The sequence below is a fragment of the Athene noctua genome, chromosome 22 (assembly GCF_965140245.1).
Source record: "Athene noctua chromosome 22, bAthNoc1.hap1.1, whole genome shotgun sequence".
Classification (NCBI taxonomy): domain Eukaryota; kingdom Metazoa; phylum Chordata; class Aves; order Strigiformes; family Strigidae; genus Athene; species Athene noctua.
The window spans coordinates 5,366,747-5,388,394 of NC_134058.1; the positions used below are offsets into that span (position 1 = coordinate 5,366,747).

At 50.2% G+C, this 21,648-nt stretch overlaps 1 protein-coding gene across 13 annotated transcripts in view; it reads right to left on the bottom strand.

The window, feature by feature from the left end:
• The window catches only part of CASZ1 (castor zinc finger 1), a 211,133-nt gene that overhangs the window by 37,580 nt on the left and 151,905 nt on the right, over window positions 1-21,648 (bottom strand). For all 13 annotated transcript variants that reach the window (XM_074925165.1, XM_074925163.1, XM_074925161.1 and 10 more), the window contains 3 exons: window positions 15,148-15,717; window positions 7,008-7,848; window positions 4,170-4,238 (listed from right to left, as the gene is read on the bottom strand). In XM_074925165.1, the coding sequence (XP_074781266.1) occupies window positions 4,170-4,238; window positions 7,008-7,848; window positions 15,148-15,673 (1,436 nt within the window). In that variant the 5' untranslated portion in view covers window positions 15,674-15,717. The remainder of the gene's footprint in view (window positions 1-4,169; window positions 4,239-7,007; window positions 7,849-15,147; window positions 15,718-21,648) is intronic.

Genomic DNA, 21,648 nt, shown 5'->3' on the forward strand with positions numbered 1-21,648 from the left:
TGCAACCCTGTGTGCACATCTTCTCCCGTGCCAATCATTTATTTTTGATGTGGATACACTATTTGCTCACAACAAAAAATAGTGCAGTGCAAAACAACAGGGTTTTCAGCCTGTCTTTGAGTGCAGTTGAAGAGTAGGACACAAGAAGCAAGTCAACCACATGCACCCAGTCCATTTCTGCAGGCCACCACTGAGCATTCCACACTGCAAATTTGGAAATTCCTGACATACAGGGTGGAAAAAAAAACAGAAAGGCAGAAATGTCATATAATATCTACATACAAACAGACAGTACATAGAATGTATTGACTGATAGACACATCAATAATTGGCAAAAGGGGATGATCCAGTAATAGGCTAATCAGTGCAATGAGCTCTCTGATGTATATTCTAGAGGACCCTGGAAGAGCTGAAGAGCTTGAAAGGGAAAAGCAGTGGAGAGAAGGGGACTCAGAGGGGAAACATTCAAAGATAAAGTACCATCTGCTCAAAGGTTCCTCAAAGGTTCCTCACGTCACTTAGTGCTAAACACAGCAGGAGTGCATATGATAAAGGGCATGGGAAAGAAATAAGGAAGGGCAACGGATAAAAAGGAAAAAATGAGAGGAGTGAGGGTGTTCCGGGGAAATCAAGGAACAGTGCACAAACAAGGAAGATTATGGATCATTGTAAGGTGATGTAACACTGAGCTACGGGATAGAAAAAGTGGGGATGAAAAGCAGTACTAAATAAGGCATTTGTGAATCACAGTAAGGAAGAGGAGGTCAACTGTGGAGACAGCAGGGCCTCTAGGAGATGGAAAGGGGACTTAATTGACAGAAAAGATAGACATTGCTAAAAAATTAAATGACTTCTTTGCTTCAGCATTCACAAAGGGAGACAGGGACAGATGCCAGGAGCAGACATGCCTCTCCCTGGGGAAGGAGAAGAAATACTGCAGGAAATCAGGATCACGTCAGAACAGGTGATTGAGAAACTGGAACAAACCTCAGCAGTGGAGAAGAAACAAACCGCAAGGCAAACAGCAAGGCTGGCTGCACAAACAAAGGTGTGGAACTGAAAGCAGAGGAAGCGATTCCTGCTCAACGCCTGGGCAGCTGCGAGGCCAGCACAGGGCACAGGCAGCAGCCTGAGTCACCATGGCACCAACCAGGTACATGCAGCTCGGCAGCAGATCAAACCAACTAGTCCTGCTAGTCCAGGGCTTTGTATCAGCAGCAGCACCAGCAGCTTTAAAGGAAAGAAACTGCTCTGCGGAAAGCTTCCTCCCTATTCCACTGATGAGATGGGGAAGAGAGCAAAGGGCTATGCAGGGCTGCAGAACTGTGAAGCGCAGGTCAGGCAGAAAGAAGAGGAACATAAAGAACTTGCTGACAAATAGACACCTTTGAAGCAAAGCAGCCCAAAATATTCTCGAAAGTGAGGATGCAAAATGACCAGAGATGCCAACTGCAGTAAAAGAAGGGCCAGACACCGAAGAGATCTGACTGTATGGGATAAGTTCCTTGAAGCATCCTAGCAGGAGTTTATCGTGGGCTCAGCTTTAAAAGCAACAGCTAAACAAGTGTTTTAGCACTTCAAACTCCTACCCTCCCTTCCACGTGCCAGGAAAGGTGTGTGTGTGTGCTGTCTGCAGTGCAGGAAGGGAGCGGCAAGTGTTCTACCAAACCCTGCGCTCGGGGAAGGAGGGAAGCGGCAAACACAGCACAAAGGGGAAATTCTGCTCTTTCAGTCTGTAAGGTTAGGCTCCTAAAGGGTTATATTTATCCTGTGTTTCTTCTGACACTTGAAACAGTTCAAAGCTATTAATTTTTAAAGCACAGCATCTGTTTAGCTTTTTCATAACAGGAAAGCTTATACACCACACACTTACTTACACGCATACACACGCGCACATTTACATGCACATACTCTAAGGTGCATCAACAACCCTCTTAATTTACATGAACATACCCACAATTTCCATGCACACGAACAGACACACACACACCTGAAACAAGCAAATTCACAGATCATTTAATCACACTGATATGCAAATCCAAACTCCTAAATTGTCCATATAGGCACATAGATTAATTTTCACAAGAACAACCCCCTCCCCCTTCCCTTACTTTAATTGGTCCACTTTTTTTTTTTTTTTTTGGCCAGAAAGAACTAGTCTTCATCTGGCAAGAGTTAGAAAGAAAAACCAAGATAAATAAATAATAATAAAAATAATAAATAAAGAAGTCAGCATGCTTAGAGAGTGTTTACAGACTCATTACCCTGTAACGATGATGTGAAAGAAGGAAGAAAAAAAAAACCCACCCCAATTACAAGGGGGGAGGAAACCCACACAGAAATAAATATTTAAGCAAGTGCTGCCAGAAGCACCATCTGCTGAGGCACTAATAATAATAATAATAATTTTTTCTGTGGTCTTTTTTTTTTTTTTTAATTATAAATATATGGAGGGGGGGAAAAACAACCCAACCCAAACTAGCTAAGTAAGAGGTTTTGTTTTGTTGTGTGAGAGAATGGATTATCCCTGGGCAGCTTTTGGCAGTGGCTTTGGCAAACTCATTAAGCTAATTATGCAGTACAGACATAGAGTGTCGTGTCTCCCCCCATCATCTCTCCCCCCCCCCCCCCCCGCTGATTTTAAGGCTTTAAACTGTTTTTAAAATTGTGTGTAAATTGAAGGGAAGTGGCTGTGCTGCCAACGGGCGGCTTGCGGAGCTTTTTAAGCAGGATGTGGTGTCCCTTAGCTATCTCACAAGCCTCCCTCAGATACCTGCCTGACCCAGGGGAAGGGGCTTGCAGAGCACTACAAAGAGTGGCTGTGGGTGAAGTGTTGATACAGTTCTCTGCTTGAGAGGGGAACCGGGGAGAGAAGGGGTGGCATCTCCTCTCTCACTGCAACCTCTGCGATTCCTGCAGTCTCAGCAATAAAAAGGTGCTGCTCCTTCTGTCCCACACAAAGATGGGCTCAAACGCCTGCTTTCATTCCTCTGCTCTCCCAGGAGGCAGCGAGTTGCCACACACACTAGAGGCATGGCTGCTTGAAGAGCTGCATGTGGTGGTGCAGCTGCCCTCCCTTCCCGTGTAGTCTTCTGCCCCCTTCTCCTAAACGAGGCATTTGGGCAAAAGGGAGGAAAGGGAATCGCCTCTTGTTCCACTCTCCAGCTAGGGAGAGCACTGTTTCCACCCTTTTGCCCTGCTGATGTGCCAAGATCTACCCTTGCACCTTCCTAGCAGCAGACTGCCTCCCACAAGGAGACTATAGACTCTGTTAAGGTGAGAAAGCACAGTAATCATTTCCTTCCCTTCTTGTTAGTAAGTGCCCAAGTGCTGGTGGGAACAAAGCCTTCGGTTTTATTTCGGGGGAGGAGTGTTTGATGGCTTCCCCAACTGCTGTCTTTCTGTATACAAGGGGCTTTTGTAGTGAGCTTTCTCACAGTACAGATGGAGGATCCAACAGGCCAGGGCAAAGGCCGATGGACCCTTTACACTGTGAGCTATGAAACAGGCAGGTGTTACGCAGTAATCTCCTCTGTCCCTCTGGCTCTTGTGAGACTCACTGTCAAACCACAACAGCCTTGGGCTCCCTCTCAGCATCGCTCACTCCTGACCCAAGCTTGCCCACAGTTGTGATAAGATGCCCTAGTCTGAACCTTACTCAGTGAGGGTTTCTCATATAAAGAAGCTGCAAGATTTTCTAGGATAAACTCACATTCATGCCAAGACCTGCCTAAACTCAAGACACTTGTGAATTCCTCCAGCCTAGATCCTCGGAGGTGATATGTTCTCTGCTTGCCTCCTGCAGGCACAGGACATGGGAGGGGGAAAAAGGCTGGAGACAGCACATCAATGGATAGGAAGAATGACAATCAAGAGACAGCACTCCCATTTAAACTCCGGGCTTCTGCTGTGAAACATTTTTCCACTATTTGTCACAAAGTCTAACAGCTCTGGGAAGCCAAGCATGCTCTTGGCATGCTTGTACACCTCTCACAGCTACTGCTCTCCCAAGGAGGGGAACAGAGCAAGTACGGATGCCAGAGGGAAATGGAAGTGCCGATGGCTGGTTTAAAATCTTGATCCAGATGGACAAGGTCTCATCTCTCCCACCACCACTCCACCCTCATACTTCCAGGCCTCTCCCCAAGAAAGTCAAGAGTTTTGCCTACCTGGCAATATACTTCTGGTAAATATTTACGTCTTCGCTGACAGCGGGTTTGTCAGTGGGTAATCCATTCCTAATGAGAAACACACAGGGCAGAACTGGTTAGCAGGCAGGAACAGGGCACAGTCAAGCTCCTTGTTTCTCTCACACACCATTGACACATCAGGAGAGAGGGTCCAGGGAAGAGTACCAGCAAAGACACCCATAGGTTTAACCTCCCTCCTCCTTACCCTTCAAATCTTGTACCTTCTTTTCCTAGGGAACCACAGAGTCCAACTACCACCCCTCCTGCATGTTTCCTCTTTGCAGGACTCAGTTCAGTTTGTTGCAGACACTGAGAAGACCAACCATAAAAACCTGTTTTCACAGAAAAAACTGAATACCCATATACAAGTGATGTCTACATGAAAAGAAACACTGGAGCACCTTGCACCTTAAATGCAGTGGTGGAAGGGCCATCAAGACACGTCTGCCCTAGGCTCAACTGTGGGAGAAGAGTCTCTGTGCTTCAGCCACGCCGTAAGCTACTGCACGTTTCCCAGGCCTGCAGGCACAGTGGACTGCTACCTGGTACTGGCAATGTGGCTACAGCTCCCTAGACAGGGCTTTAACTGCCTCATTTTTCACAGACACCCCAACTCGGATAGACAGATGGGGCAACAAAGGTATTTATGTATTTTAATCAATGAGAAAACCAACCCAGCTGCACCCAACTGTCACATAAGCCTGGGTTACTTAACATCACTAGGAAGCAGACAGAAATAACATCCTCAGTGAGTTCAGCAAGAGGAAAAAGAGATGCAGGGCCTGACTCCAGCCTACCGAAGAGATAGTGGCATACCAACACAATCCCAGACAGGCTATACACGGTCTTCCTTCTTGGTTTTGCCCACACCCAACCTCTACTCCTACTCCTGACGGCTCTGTAGCCTGGTTTAATCAAGGATACTTTTGCACAGAGTTCACTTGAAATAGGTAGATTAGTTCAGGGCAGGTTAAGAGCATTAGATGTTAGACAGTTTAAACCCACATGTGAGAGTAAGGGGTAATTCTTGACAGGCTATTTGGTCCCATTGGGGACTGAATGGAAAGCCAGGCCCCAGATATCACAGTTAGCACTTCCTGGGCTGCTTTCTTTTATCATAAAGCCTGTATCTAGCAAGCAGCCTGAAGGAGAAGGGACTGGAGCCCCTTCTGCACTCCAGTGTGTGATCAGGACGCTGAGAACTGCCAGGTTGAAGGCCCTGGCCACCCCCATTCCTGTTGCAGCCCCACCGCAATGCCCCAGTTGAGGAAGCCCTGTGGCTAGAGGAGAGATCACCAGGGTGCTGCAAACCCGCATCTGCAAGCGGCAGGAAATGAGCAAGGGAAAGGAAATCAAACTGGGATCCCAGCTCAACACCAAAGCAGATGAGGCTCACAGCCCCCCAAGCACAGCTCTAGGATGGCCACTGAACTCCAGGCAGCTGAGCGTTCTGCAGACTCTTCAGGCACAGAGGCCCTGGCCAAGTCACCCATCACAACAAGGCACTGTGCCTACAGGAATATTTACAACACAGTGTTTTTCAGTAATAGGAGTCCCTGCCTGCCATCTGGAGCACACACAGGGTTCGTCCTGAGCGGGGGCCAAATGCAAATGTTAATAATCCTCTGCTCTTTCCCATACACCTTAACCATAGAGCTCCCGAATCTGCAAGCAGTTGGGAAATAACTGTTTCACGTGGAAGACACTTATCGTGAGCTCTGCCTTCCAGGTGGGGAAACACAGAAAGTGGGAGATGCAGACTGGCCTGAGACTGCAGAACACACTCGAGTGAGGATTCAGCCCAAGGCCTCCTAGGTCCACATATTAAACATAGAACTGCCTTCCTCCTTAGCGGAGAGCAAAGTACTAGGGTGTGTGTGATGGCATTTGCCACAGAACTGCAGGCCAGAGGTCTCAGACTTACTACAAATGACCTCGTGGGATTCCCAGCTCACAAAAGCCCAAGGTCCACAGTGAGAAACAAGTAAATCCAAACTATGACAAGAAAGCAGAGAAGTCCCTCCCTTCCTCCCTGTTTGCAGCCTCACATACATATGTAGCTTTGCTACAGCTACCACCTCTGGAAGCCACATTAAAAGGTAATCCAAGGTTTGGCAAGGCCTGCAGATATCTCCAGTCAATGGCAGCACTGCAGAGATTGCCAACAATGTATATGTAGGAGGTTATTAGTGGTAATTGGGCTAATGAGTTTGTCCAGTCTGAGGGGTAATTGAATCACCTCTATTTGTGTAAAGAACAAGCAAATTGAGAAGACACAGGCCTGGCCCCCAGAAGTATGTATAAGCCTAACTCCTATGAATATTGTTGGGAATTAGGCACCAAAATGTCTTCTGAGTTCTGGGACAAAGAAAAAGCCCCATCTTGCTAACAGGAAAGTCAGCAGAGTTTTGCCATTGAGTTAAATGGAAGCAAGAATCAGGTTGTCCTACAGACACAGCTGGATGCCTGGGGAACCAGAAGGAGGAGAAAGTAAAGTAGTTACAACTTTGACCTTAGAGTGCTGACAGCACCACGTTCCTTCACCTTTCATTTTAACATATGAACCCAGAAGCTAGTGGGCTCCAGATTCATGGCTGTGACTGCTGATCGCAGGCTACATCCTCAGTGTAAATAAGATAAAAAGAGAGGTAAGGTGCAACAGAGGAGCAGACACTCCAACAGAGAGCAAAAAGAAACATCACACAAACAGTGCCATATTTATCACCACACAAACTGGAACTGCCCACTGATCCACACACAGACTTTAGGTACGATCCCTCACTACTACAAAGATAAGAAAAGTGGGAGGACACTTACTTTACTGTAGAGACTGTTCCAGTTGTGATGGAGTCTGTCTTGGAGAAAGTTGATTTCAGGTACTCAGGAGTGTTGAACGGCAATGAGACTGACTGCTCTGGCCCAGCCACAGGAGTGCTGCTGGGGGTACTGGCGAGGGGAGCAGGGGCCAGGCTGGGTGTTGGAGCTTTTACTGGAGTAAGCTTCTGAATGTTCCTCACATCATACTTGGAAGGCCGGCCTACCTTGCCTGTCTTGAAGGCGATGGCTCCTCCCATATCTGGGCTTCCTTCTCCAGGCTTGAAAAGGTGCAAGTACTTGACATTTTCTAGGTCATACTTGGAGGCCTTCTTGTAAGTGTTGCCGTTTTGTGGCCTGATGCTCTCACCCGTCTTCAGCTTCTGAATGAAGAAGTCATATTTGGAGGCCCGTGACATCAGGCCCTGCATCTGGGAACTGCTGGGAGAGGGCAGCGGCAGGATGGTGGCTTTGGTCTCCGTCACCATGGAGGCATCTGGACCTGGCACCCGAATGGGCTGTGCCAGCACTGAGGAAGTTTCTTTGACCAGCTTGGAGCCCAGCTCTTCAGATTTGGCCAAGTGCATGGGCCAAGAGAGCTGCTCTCCAGCTTTCAGTTTGCGGATGTACTCCTCATACTTGGAGAAGCGGGCTCGTTTGCTCATGGCATCTTCGCCAGGGAGAGAGGCAGCAGTCGCAGTGGCCTCTGAGGTAGCAGCGTTCAGCTTGTCAAAGCTGATCTTGCGGGCCAGCTCATCCCGCATGTTCTGATCATCATAGCCGAACATGCCCAGGAACTCATTCATGGTGGTGGCAGCATAATCTCGCAGCGATGAAGCTTCCCCTACAGAGAACCAAAGTGAGAGCGTCACGCAAGGCGTTGATTTTTCTTCTCCTCCCATACCAGCACTAGTAGCGGGGAGGGGGAGTAAGGGGAGAGGGGAACATGATCTACTGACGTTTGGCTCACTTGTTAGGTTTTACGACTCTTAAATTAATTTGTTTTAAAAAAAAAAGTAATTAATACTGGGGTAAAATAAAAAGAGTTCATCAATGCCAGGAAAATCAATTTCCTAAATGTTCTAGCCGATGGCTTTTCAGTACATTAAACAAAGTTTCATAAATGTCTCTGCACTCTTGCCTTGGCCTAATATGAAGAAAAAGTAATTTTACTGGAAGTGAGACCAATGCCAATATGCCGAGGTTTGTACAGTTCTGTCCTTGTGTGTGTTTGTATATGGAAGGAGGTGCACAGACGACAGACAGCAGGGTGTCTGCATGGGGCAGGGGGGTAAAAACATGAGGTACGCTATGTGTGGTGGTAAACAGCAGGGCTGAGAGCAGGCAGGACAGCACGGTGTGAAATGGATAAGGGAGATGGAGCAAGACAATGTATAGGGTGGAGCAGGAGGAGGGCAGAATGGAAGAGTGCAGAGTAGAGAGGGAAAGCAGCAGAGGTGAAGTGAATTAAGGTGGGGGAAGAGCAGCAAAGGCTATACACATGAGAAGCTTGTCAGGGAGGAGTGGGGGGGAGGATTGGGAAGAGAAGGCAAGACAAAGACAGGATAGTTCCCCATAGCTGTTGCAGTCCTTCCCTCCCCTGCCAATTTTGTAAGAGTTCTTTCACCCAACTTGCTCCCTTTATTCTCCATCCCAATGACTGGAGAGCTACCACCCTGCACGTGAAAAGGGGCTACAGTTTAGTGAAGGCTGTGGAAACCTAGAGGCAGCCTCCTGAGCAGACAGGAGCAGCTTCCAGTAAGACCAGGAAACGGAAGAGCCCACGCAGGTGCAAAATAGATAGAGGAACAGCCTTCTCTCCATCGGGATTTGGACTGGGGACAGAAAGAGCTGTTGTCCTGATGTGGGCTCCAGAGAGGGGGAGAAAGCCTGTTCTCTGGAGCGTGGGTTGGGGAAGGGGCAGGAAAGGGTTAGTCTACCTGAGCATGAATACAGGGAGGAAGAATGAGCAAAAGCTGTCCTTCCCTGGGTCTCTCCCTCCCTTCCTCCCTCCTCTACTCCCTCAGGCAGTTTCACAGGCCACCAGGAGGGGAAGAACACACATCTGGAGGTCACCCAATATCAGTGTAAAGGAGGAAATAAAGATTGCTCTGACGTGCCAGCTTGGACTCATTTAGGCTTCAGTCTGACACAGCGCTCCTCCTTCTCTCCCTCTTGCTTTCTCCTGCAGAGTAAAGATTTACTGTGTGCAGGAGTCCTTCAAACCTCCCTCGTCATCTTTTCCAATCACTCACTCTAGCTCTCATGGGCAAGCACGCTCGTTCACAGGGAGCCAGCACAGGCAGGTACACTGGCAGAAGAATGGAGGCTCTGGGCACTGGCTCCCACTCAAACCAACACTGTTTTGAAACAGAGTGGAAAAGGAAGGCAGCAAGTCATAGCCACAGAACAGGTCAGCACATCCAAAGCATGAAAACAGGCCCCTAGGATTTGGGGGATCTGACAGCCAACGATGCCAGACACACAGCCATGCACATACATGAGAGCGTTTCCGCACACATAAGACCCAGTCAATGAACAAAGTCGAAATTCAATAGCCATCAGCTTCCACAAAACAGTTTCCACAGGACTACATGGAGGAAGAGACTGCCTAGAATGGGCACTAAAATGTGCAAGACCATGAAGGTCATATCCCTGTTTCAATATCGCCCAGTCTAGCTGTGTTCATGTAACAGAAGAGCTGCTCACTATCTGCCTGTGTACGCGGGACGTGAGAAAGGCAATGCAAAGAACATGCCTGAAGCCTGCAAGCAGAAGGACAAAGACACACCTGCTAAGTGCTGGGATCTGGTTTAGCCCAAACTGACTTTCCAGTTCTGGACACTTAGGCCCCAGCATCCTGCATGGGATTTTGGGATGCCTGACTTCAGAATAAACACCTTAGCTACAGAATGGGTGGCAATGCCCCTGCAGTGTCTGGCTCTGGTTGTAGGTTTTTGTAGCACAACCTCATGGGTCAGCATTAATCTTAAAGGATGTTAAATGCAGAATTATAACCCACAGTGCCCAATAACAAGACTTGTCAGAAGGAAATGACAAGGAACGGCTGTGTTACTCCATCCTCAGAGGAAGGATCATTTAATCTGTGCTTCCCCACTTGACCTTCTCCCGTGGCCTCTCCAACACCCTACTAAAGCCATCAACTTTATCCTTCACACACACACACACACATATTAAAGAATTTCATCTTGCTTCAAAGCAGTTTTCCTTTTTAACTCTTTTTCTCTCTTCTCCACCTCCATGTCAGTGCAACTCTATGACCAAACAACAGTGATTAAACCCATGAAATCCCTACTGGAGCTAACAGTTCCCTGTTTCTGTTAAATCTGCTTTCCCTGTTCTGCTTTTCCTCTCTTTTTGGACCTGTAAAACAATCCCCTAGCCTCCTTCACAATGCCCTGACTTCCAAGGACTGCACAGAGAAACTCTAGCCAGCCTGTGCCAAACTGCAAGGGGAGAAAGAATACCACAGAGAGGATCTGATAGGAAATTAAGTGTGATTTTTACTAGCTTTAACAGCTGCCCTGAAAGCCAGCCAATCCCCTTCCTTCTTTATCCTAACCTGCAGCACATGAAAAAAGGGAGGAGACCCTCTTTTTCACTCCCACATCTCAATTCAGTTTTACAAATCCCAACTTGGTTCAAGTCCCACTGACATTACAAATCCAGAGAGAAGATTCAGCGAAATCTAGTATTTTCTTCTAATACTGGAGAAAATGAAATATTGTAGAGAGCAGCTCCTTTTTAAACTTCTCTCATCTGCACACCTGGTCTTGGAAACCATCTTTGGTACCTATGTGGCTAGACTTCAATTGGTGCAAACAATTAGATGCAAAACCCAAAAGCACAGGAAAGAGGAAGTTTTCAGACTTTTTTTTTTTTGCACTTTGCAAAATCTGAACTTGAGTTCAGGTTTCCCTACCCTGGATTTAATTCCCTCATCCCCCAAAACACCTTGCATTCTGCTTTTAATTTGTTCAAACTTGGTTGCAGATGATAGCAATACCCTTCCTGATCAGCAGCTTTGCCAGTGCTGCTCAGTCCTCTCCTCATCCACATCTGAGATGAAACCCTGGCCAGGTGCCACTCCCCTAGCAAGCACACCTTCACTCATCCCAGCATGAGCCCACCAACACGACCTTCCCTTATCTGCACAGGCACCTAACCAGAAGGCTGGAGGCTCTTCTAGTGGAGGCACCTTATGGAAGGGAGCTGTCTCACCACAAAGATGGTATGAGACCCAGCTAACTCATTTCACATATGCTTTCAAACAACAGTGACGAAGTAATTATTACCACCTAATTGACAGAAAACCCTCCTCATACCCACATGCAGACAAAAGTGAAGCAGGACAGCAGTTGGGAAACAAAACCCTGTGAGAAGTGTGCAGCCCTGGAAGCCACAGGAAGCACTGTCCCTGGGTCTTCTTCCCCTCCCCTGCACCACATTTTTCTCTCCTTTTCTATGTGATAATAAAAGGGCTCCCTCTCCCCTTGCCGCTGCTCTCCATTTGTGGGCATTGCCAAAGAGCAGAGATCTGTGTGTCTCAGAGCAGCTATCGTATCACAAAGGATCCGAAGCTAGCAAAAAAGGGGCTAAAAATAGCCTGCAGCAGCACACTATATATGGAAGGAAAAGCAAAACAGCCCAAATGGAGTGCAAGGTCTGGATACTGGGGGATGGGACATCCCAGCCAGGGCTCTGTCCTTTATTCTGCTTGGGAGGGAAAACATGTAGACTTGGGGGCTACAGAATAATGAACAAGAAACTGGCACTCATCATGCCTGTTCTCCCAAGTGGAGTCTCCCCAGGAAATTATGAAGAGAAAACTCCCCTTGCTGAAAACAGGTCCAGTATTCCCTCTTTAATAGACTCGGCCAAGAGGCTAAGAAAAGAAAGAACTTTGAAAGCTTCTACAGGGGAAAGGTCCTGGTGACTACTTTAGCCCACTATGCAAGTAACAGGCAGAGTAAAGAACATGGACTGTATAGGAAAATCTCCCTGGGTATGCGTGCGTCAGTGAGAGATTGTGGAAAGGGATCTCTGTCAGAGACTGTACTGGGAAATCTAAATGCTATATATAAATGTGTGTAGAGAAGTCCGGGTCAGTCAGTGGGCAGGAGAGGGTGCGTGAATGAATAAAGAAACATATCTGCATCTCCAGATCAGCTTCTGACACCCACCTCCTGGCAGACACCAGCTTTGTGACTCCTGAGCATGTTTCCTTAGCTGTACCGGAGAGGGAGGCACCTAAGGGAAGCCTGAGCACCGACTCGTTAGTCCCTTGTTTCCAAGGGGTGGCTCAGACAGAGAGACAGGGATGCCATACATGCATGTTCCCCAGCTTGTTTCAAAGCATGAGGATTGAATAGCACAGACCGAGTCTCTGCAAACTCCTGCGTGATGCACAACAAGCCTCACTGTCTGGCCAAGGAGACAAAGGTGGCAGGGACTTGGCATTAGACTACAGGAGGTGCTAGTGGAAAACACGAGCAGTAGCCGAAGTCCTGTAAAGCAGGCTGTGTGTGTACACAGTGAGACTCTAGGAAACAGAAACTCTTCTCAGCCCCATTTAATCAGGATCACTTTCCCCACTGATCAACAAAGCCCAGCTAGACGTAGGATCCAGTTTTCTGCGTGGCTCCTGCTTTTTACCTGAGTTTCCAGCTGATCAGAGAAGCATGGGCTCAGTTTTAAATACTGCTTGAGCACTGCCAGCTCTATATCTTCTACGTCCTCAGAGTGAGCAAGGGGTGCTCAGAACCTTCAAAACCAGGTTCCTGCAACAACCCCCTCGAAGCTGCATTGACTGGGAGGGCAGAGCTGTATTCCTCTCCTTCGATCTGCCTCTTGCTACCCCTCACCTCACAGGAAAAAACCCTCCTTTTTGGTATAGGCAGTTCCAGATCTCACAGGGATAAACTTAACTTGCACCCAGTAACACCGGGTCTAACAGCTTAAAATCCATTTTCTGGAACATTGACAGAAAAAGACAGAAGAGGAAAAGAACTTTGTCCTTTCCAAAGCAAGAGATGTTTCAGTTTGTGCTTTCCAGGGAAACATTGCAAACCACAATTACAACCGGGTTCTTGAAACAGACGCTGGAGACCTGGCAGCTCGTCTGTTTGCAAGTCAAATCCCATGAGGCTGTATATGTAAACTGGACCCCGCATGTGCCATTACCTGCCTTAAACACAAATGAGTCTTCAGCCCCCCATGAACGCTTACACATTTTTGCATAATCCTTTGACAATACAGCCCTACAAAAGCATTTTACTGAAAACTCCTACCCCAGTGAGAAACCTCAGTTTCTTTTAATTTTGCCCTGTTTGGTAACATATTTTTTACATTTAAGTTCCCCCTCCTTTTAGTTTTCCTAGCAAATAAAAGCTGCAAATGGTGGGGGGGAATTAAACTAAAAACGGAGTCCAGGCACAATCACCTTGTGTCTGGAAACGACAAGGGCTTTCCTATCAAAGGAAACTGAAGGTCACACTTTTCCTCATTGATCTTGCAATGTTTGTTAATTACTCTGTCACTGATGTGGCGAAGGATAATTAAACAGCTCTGTTTATATCTTATACGCATAATTATGTGCGCTGCCACTGAACTCGTGAAGACTAGAGAATGTGCCTCTCCAGAAGGGGAACGGACAGACGGAGATGAGTTTCGGCTGCATTATTAACAGGAGGAGGAAAACATGCGCGCACACAAAAGGAGGAAAGTTTGATGGATTCACAAAGTGCTGAGATCAGGGGAGGGGTGCGTGCAGGTGGAGTAGATTAGGGGGAGATCTTTCAATTACAGATCCAACCCAGCTGAGTGACAAATCGGGGGAGGGAGCTGCTCTGCCCTAATGGAGAGAATTCAATTTACCCGAAGCTTTTTCCAATGCTTAGTACTCATACACCCCTCAAAATCAATTGGGGGGGAAGCTGGATATCAGGAAGTGAGAAAGAAATTCATCTAGGGCTTTCCCCAACATATCTTAGTGAATTCAGCTTCTGAAGGAACCACAAAAATAAGGTAGAAGCTATCTGAAAATAAGAAATGCACACACAGCCTGGAGGAAAACATCAGAGGTGGGGGACATACAGGTTTGGAACCAGCAGCTTCACCAGCTCGAGCCCAGACTCAGGGTGTGCTGCAGCGCTGGGGGACGGGCTCCCACACCTGCCTTGGGAAGAGGCCAAGACCACGGCGGGTGGTAACCCCTCAACCCTCCGGCCAGGCTGAGGGAGCACACAGCAGCACAAAGGGAAGGCAACGGATGGCTCTCGTTTGACACCCAGAACGGGTGCTGGTAGGCCAGGCGCGGGTAAGTGATGAAGACAGGTAGCCTGAGCAGCTGTGGCTCGGTGGGTTCCCCCACAGGACTTGTGGCCACCCCAACATGGCTCAGTGTCCCCTCACGGGGTCCCTGCCCGCCCCTACCCCCAGAAAAAGCCGCCATCGCCTACCTCCTGCCTCCCTCCGCGGCCGCTCCTTCCTTCCAGAGCCTTCGCCCGGCCTGGGGTGGCCCGGCCCGGCTCCCACCTCCCCAGGTGTGGCCGGCAGGGTGGAGGCCCTGGCCCCAGGTGCACCCACCCCCTCCCTGATGCCTCTTCCCAAAGCCACCCTCAGCCTCTGCCCCCCCCGAGCTTTCACAGGGGTCTGTGAAGGCCGGGGGAAAGGGCAGCTAGCATGTGTGTGAATACACTGCTGAACCCACCTGGGATTTGCCACAAGGGCACTCTCTGTCTGCTTTTTTCCCCCCTCCTGTGGAAATACATGACCAGGAAACCAGCACACACCACAGCTGTCTCCATGGGAATGGTGTGAAGGAGTCTACAGACGGGGCAAATCTACCCCACCAAGGGATCTATGGTCTGGGAAGAGCCATCCAGCCACATCCACCCCAAAAAACACCCCTCCCGGGAAGGGGAGGCTGAAGCAGAGGCAACCTCAGCGCTGTCCCACGGCAAAATGCCAGGCAAGGGGACTGGAGGTTTCACCCTCCTCCTTGGCTGCCAGATGCAGATAGAATCTGGCACGGACACATAACAACTGCTTTGTCTGTCCCACAGAAAACACGACTGTGAAGTTGCGCTGTGCAGGGAAGGGGAGTGGGGAGGGGGCTTACCTGAGGTGGTTCCTCCCCCCAGCTTGGAGCCTGTCTCGCCACTGGAGGACCGGTAGGCATCGTCCTTCAAGGCCGGCCCGTCTGAATCCCTGTCATCCAAGAAGTTGCCATCTTGCGAGCCCCTCAGAGCATCCGCCTCATCCCCGTTATCTTCCTCGTCACTGCAGCCCTTGGGCTGCACCATGTAAACCCCTTCGGGGGGCACCTCCGCGCTCTCGGCGCCCTTACATTCCTTGCCCTCCACTCGCCCCAGCAAGGGCTCCTCGTTGTATTCCCCGTTCACCCACTTCTCAATCACCTCCCTCCTTTTGTCCTCCTCAATCTTCTGCACGCGGCTGAGTCCATCTGAAAACTCTGTCCCCAGCTCCTTGGTCCCAGGCTGAGGCAGGTCCTTGTTGCTGCTCTCCCGCTGCGGCCCCTTGTCTGCTCGCGCTTGTTCGGCTCCCCCATGGTCGAAGACGACCTGACGGCTCAGCTTGGCACAGATGGCATTTAGCTTCAGGCCGCCTTTGCGCTTGGCAGCCATTGTGGGTTTTCCTGAGGCTGCGTCAGTGCATATAGTTCTTTCAGCTGGAAAGAGAGAGGGGAAAGAAGCAAGGAAGGGCATTAGTGGGATCAAACAACTTGAACCCAAACAGCAAACGGCTGGTCCCAACCCAACGGGCCTTCAGGCATGGCCAGGGTCATCCTCGGAAAGGTGGGACTGCCATCTGTTTCCTGAGCTCTGAGTGGAGGCCCAGCCAGGAGAGCCCGGTGAGAGGCACACTCTGAACCTGCTGGTACCAAAGGATGCCACTGGCCTCAAGAGAGAGGCATGTATTTACGCTGGGCTCAACAGACCCCAAACATCTCATGCAGGTGAACACGGTACAGACCAGCCTTTGCTCCTGACTCCGGCAGGGTATGAAGTCTGTTAAAGGTCTGACTTGCTCTCTCCTTCAGACTGCAGCACCACCTGCTTTTAGGTCCCCAACTCCATCCCAGATGTGTTGGCTGCCAAAACCACACCAGCCCGTAACTGCATCCAAGCACCCGTAGCAGGGAGAACAGCTTCCCAAGCCTAGCCCTAGGGACGGTGAGGAATTAATTCACTTGATAGGGTTTACACATAGTCTCAGAGAGAAGAACCAGTATGCACCAGAAAGAACCAGTACAGAGGACAGGAGCCCTGGCATGTGTGTGCACTGGAGCACCAGACTCCCCTGGCAGTCGTAGGAGAGAAAATCGCCTTGGGTTGGTATCAGTTGATCAGGCCTTTTTGCCTGCTCGATCTCGCACACACAGGAAATTCTGCTCTCACACTTCCCAGCACAATCAGCTAATTAGTGTGGGTTTGTTATTTTAATGTAGTTTATTCATATGTGACAGCTAGTAAAGGAGGGGTAAGACAAAGTGGGGGGAGAAAGGAAGAAGGTAAGGTCTTAACTTCAAGGTCACGGAGAATCTTGAACTAAATGGTCCCTATCAGAGGCACTTGCATAATTATTGCACCAACAATTAACAAAATTCAATCGCAAATAAAAGCAAAACACTGATTCTACAGCAGCTGCTTTGTCTCATTTCCCTCTTTATTTATAATACCTCTGAGAGACACCCAGCCTTAGAAGGGTTAAAGGTCCCAAGGCAAGACTCATGCACACAGCCTGGCTCTTCCCCCAGCGTGCAGTGCTGAGGCAGACCCCACTCTGTGTCCCAGGGCTCTGGAAGAGCACGCAGTAAAACACTTGCTGGACACACACGTCACTGGAGTTACCGTGGGGACATGCCTGGAGTTCCCTCCAAAATGTGCTCTTGGACTTTTTTGTCGTGCTTTATGTGAAGGAGGGGCCCATCACATGGAGAGCAAACAGAAACCATCTCCAGCCCTCGAATGGTGAGAACGGATTCCTCCACTGCACAGGAGTCCTTCGTGGCAGCTCAGCCCACACCTCCCTGTCACCAGCACAGAGGTGCTGCTCCACAGAAGCACAGTGAGATTAATCAGACCCCCTACAATGCATCCAGAAGCCATCGTGACAGCCCCTAATCCCATAACATGACAGCCCAATACAAACAGACTGAAACTTTAGACCTGCTGTCCAAGAGCCAGAGAGTGGCTGCTTAGCGTAAACTCCTGACAGCTTCAGACACGCTTCCCTGTCAAGGACTGCAAGAAAAATAACCCCCCGACAAAGACATCAGCCCCCCACACAAAGGGAGGCAATATGCACTCCTCCACTTTCCAAACGCACACCCCCCCCCGGCACTAACACCTACGTGCAATCATGCTTTCATGAAGGGAAAGCACACGTTGCCCCCAAACACATATCTCCCCACCTAGAAATTATAGCTGTTCAAGAGCTGTGTGTATGCGCTGGCACGCTCCGTAAACGTAGTCATACACGTACGGGTTAAAAAGGCCCATCTCCCCAAAATACATTCCTGTACATTTCCCCACGCATTTCCCTTTCACACATTCCCCCAACACACGCACACAGTCCTCACGCATACAGATGGGCACAGGCAGACGCCCATGAAGCTGCAGAAGTCTCTGTGTGCTGGCACCTTCCCTTCCCATCACATTCCCACTCTATTTAGGGCAAAAAGTGAAGGCCGATCCTGTGCGCAACTGGTACCACAGAGGGAATCTCAGGAGGCTGCTGTGAGCTCCAACTGGAGCCTGGCCAGGACACCTACAGCTCACGCCTGTATGCTCGGGCGAAAGGCCAGCGGAGCCTCGACGGCTGCAGGTGGTGAGGACGGTGCCTCCCGCGCGCAGCGGTGCCTGCCCAGGGCCGGGGCACTGGGTCAGCACTGAATCACCAGCGCTGCTCTCCCCAGCGCTGCCTGGTGATTCCCCATCCACGTTCTCACCATACCCAGCCCTGCCTAACTGGTGAGATCAGCACCGCTCGCAGCTGGAAATAACTGGGAGGCAGACACGCGGCAGCCCAAATCCCCGCTGCCCTCCCCCTTTCTGCAGTGAGGGCAGGTCCCATTATCCTGGTCTGGAGGTGAGCAGCCAAGTGCGTGCACCAGCCGGCAAATGAATATATAAATATTTATTCAAAGGAAGAGAGGAACAGACGTTCCCGAGGCTGCACTTGCCGCGTACGCAGCAACTCCCGGGAGCCTGCAACTTGTCTTTCATTCCTGTTCCTGCCTCCTTCCATCTCACACACCCTGGCTTTGCCCCTCTGCCTCCTCAGCTTCTGCCCCCCCACCTCCTGCCCTTCCCCTCTGCATCTGTCCTGTCCCTTCTCCTTGTGTTTGGGATTTTTTTGAGCATAGCAATGCCGCGCTTTAACATTTTGAGTATCTTTTCCTAAAGTTTAAGTTAAAAATAAAGCAAGTTCGGAAAACACACCTCTTCCCTGGTCTATAACACTAACCCTCCCAGAGACTTCCTGAGATGGGATTTGCCCTGTAGTACCAGGGCTCTGATGTATCTCCATCCTCCCTATGCACATATGGCTGCAGGAAATCAGAACTCACAGCTGCTTCTGCCAACCTTGCAACCAACTCTCCACAAGCCCAGACACATCATTTTATCTTTTCACTGCCTTATTTCCATGTCTATGGAACAGGAGGGACATTACCTACACCAACGTTTCTGTTCCTCTCTTAATTTCAAAAGTAGAAGGGAAACCCTTCTTACAAAGAAATGCTGGGGATGCCCATCAGCCTGGAGGGGACCAGAACATCTGTGTTTTGTTCACTCAGGCAGAGGGAGAGGAATTGAGCTGCTGAATGAGGGCACCCTTGTATCTGCCCAAGGTTGGGACTGCCAGGCAGGGAGGGACCCCCAAAGCCAGGCAGAGGCTCCCTCCCCCCAGGCCAAGCTCCCCACCCCAAATTACCCTGCATCTCCATCACACTGTTTAAAGATTCCAGGCTAAGTAAACATCCCCCTTCGTTTTCTTCGTCTAAATAGAAATGTTTTGATTTCACATCAATCTGAGGAAGCTGTTTATAACCTGAGCCTGTCACACGGACTTTTCATCTCTGCCCAGTACAAATTCTCCCACATGCTCTATTTACACTGAGCACTTCCTCTGAAAACAATGCCACCGGGAGTTTACTCCACTGGCCCCCTCCCCACACCCTGTGAGGAGACACCAGCTCCCTCCACTCTGCACCCAGCCCTGTGCCATCTTGAGAGCAAACCTCCCTTTGAAGAAAAGGTACGGCTTGCCACAACCAGGCCTGGCAAGGAGGAGGAGGACAAAACTCATCTCGCCTTTTTGCTGCCTTCTCACCCCTTGAACTTGCTGCCAACAAGCCCAGGTTGCTGCTCCCACCGCCCCTCCTTCCCCTGGTCCCCATGTGCTGCCAGTGCCCTGTGTGCCGCCCCAGAACCCTCCATGCAGTCCCCAAAGCAGCACTTTCTCACCCATAAACTGCACAGTGGGGTGCTGCCAAGGTGGGCATGGCTTAGCTCTGCCTCCCCCCAGGGAGAAGAGGGGTTTTGGGGGCATGTGTGCAGGAACCGAGGCTTTGCAGTGTGGACAGAAATAGGGCAGCCCAGGCGAGGGGCAAACCGTGCTGCAAAGAGAAAGTCTGGCTTTGCAGGGAAAGGAAAAGAGAGCCAAAGCCTGGCTTTGGCCTGGGGACAATAAAGAAACGTGCCCTGCTAGAGGGGAGAAAAGGACCCTGGTAGAGGAGAGAAAGGGACCTGGCTGTGAAAAAGGGGCATGTGGGAGCAGGATGAACCAGCTGGCACGGGGGGAGGAGAAGGGGTCCTGGCTGTGTGGCAGGAGCTTAGTGGTGTGGGAAGAGCTGGGGGTGCAGGGGGGACCCCGCCGGATGGGGCAGGGGCTGAGGAAGGGCAGGGGAGGAGGGGCAGGAGGGCCTGTGCTGTGGGGAGAGGGGTGCTGGCTGGGGAGGGACAGCGTGCTGTCACTTCAGAGGGCCGGGTACGTCGAACAGATGGAGCTTTCATATTCCTATTGAAGAGTTTTAAGCCCAGCTGAGCAGCTCCGTTCAAGAGGGAGGTCCCAGTGCCAGCTTTCCAGGAGCTGCAAGCTCTCATTCGATTAATTATTAACAGCATTATTTGGGGCGGGGAGGGGGAGGGAAGGAGGGCCAACATGCTGCACAGTCCTTTTCTTTTTTAACCACTGTGGTGCAAGCTCGACTGGAGAGACTCCAGTCTGCCCAGGAGACCCCAATAGGGAGGGCAGCATGGCTCGCTGGGGTGGGGGATGAGGATGCTACATGCCAGAGCCTCTTCACACTTGAGCTGCGGACCCTAAGACAGAGCCAAACCTTCACAGCAGAAGGTCGCTGGGGCATTGGGAACATGCCCTGGTGATGCCCAGCCACATGCCGGGAGGAGGCAGGGAAGGCAGAAAAACACTCATCCCCTTTCAGAAAACATTTCCCCTCCAGCTCGACAACTCGTGCATTGTCCCAGGCAGGGCCAGGGCAAAGGCAGCAACAGCCCAGGCATGGCCCTCAGTGTGTGAGAGTGGATTTAGTGTGTGTATTTTCCCCTCTTCAGTTTATCAATAAAACATTTTATTGCTTTTAGCCCAGGAAATGACCTTGGATTAGTGGATGCTGTCTCTTCTGGCTGACCTTGGGGAGTTCACAAAGGCTCTTTAACAACCTCCTCTGCCCTGCAAGCATGGATCCCGCCTGTGCGTGTCTGCATGAAGCCGGGGAAAGCCCTCGGTGCGAAAGTCAGACCTGACAGGCTCCAGCTCAGCACTGGGCAGGGAAGAGAAGGAGAATCAAAGACGTGGGAGGAGAAACGAAGTGAGCAGCCAGGGCGTCCTTACAGAAGCGCTGCCAGCTATACTCCCTGCTTTCCCATAGACGTGAGGGCTCTCCCCACCCACCCCATCCCTAAACTGCGGAGGAAAAGCTGAGGACTCTGCTCTGGTCCCCATGGCCAGCGCCTGTCAGAGTGCAGTCTGCCTGCAGTCAGCACTGCTTGACCTTCTCCTGACTGCCACACTGGCATCTCCAGCTGCACAAGAGGCCACTTTTCTCCCTATTCCCAACTCCCAGAGCCTGGTTCAACCCTGGCCCAGAGGAAAGAGACCAGTACCAATTCCCTTCAGCGAGCCTGTCCTGCTTCCCTTTGCTCGACCTTCTCAGCTGCAGAGTTAAGCTGTAATTTTCTGGTGACAGTGAGGGGCAGGGTACAGAAACCAGCACTGGGCAGTGAAAGACAGGAGATCCTGGGAGGAGGGGGAAATGATGGGGCTCTGGAGATGCTGCTCCTGGCACTGGGGCTGCTGGCCAGCCGGGCTGCTCCTGTTTCCCACCCTGCCACTCGACTGCTCTGCTGCTGCTGCCAGGGTTTCTCCAGGAGAACAGCTCACGAACATGGGAAGACCCCCCCTTTCCCCAAACAGAAAATAGCCACATCATCTCTGAATGGTGTGTATTTTCAGTGCACAAGTGTAATTATAGAGAGAAGGAACAGGGACAGGAGAAACTGAGAGGAATCTTCCTCCTTGAGGGAACAGAAACTACAAGCAAAGAGGGTTAGTGCTGTGCTCTAAGCCAGAG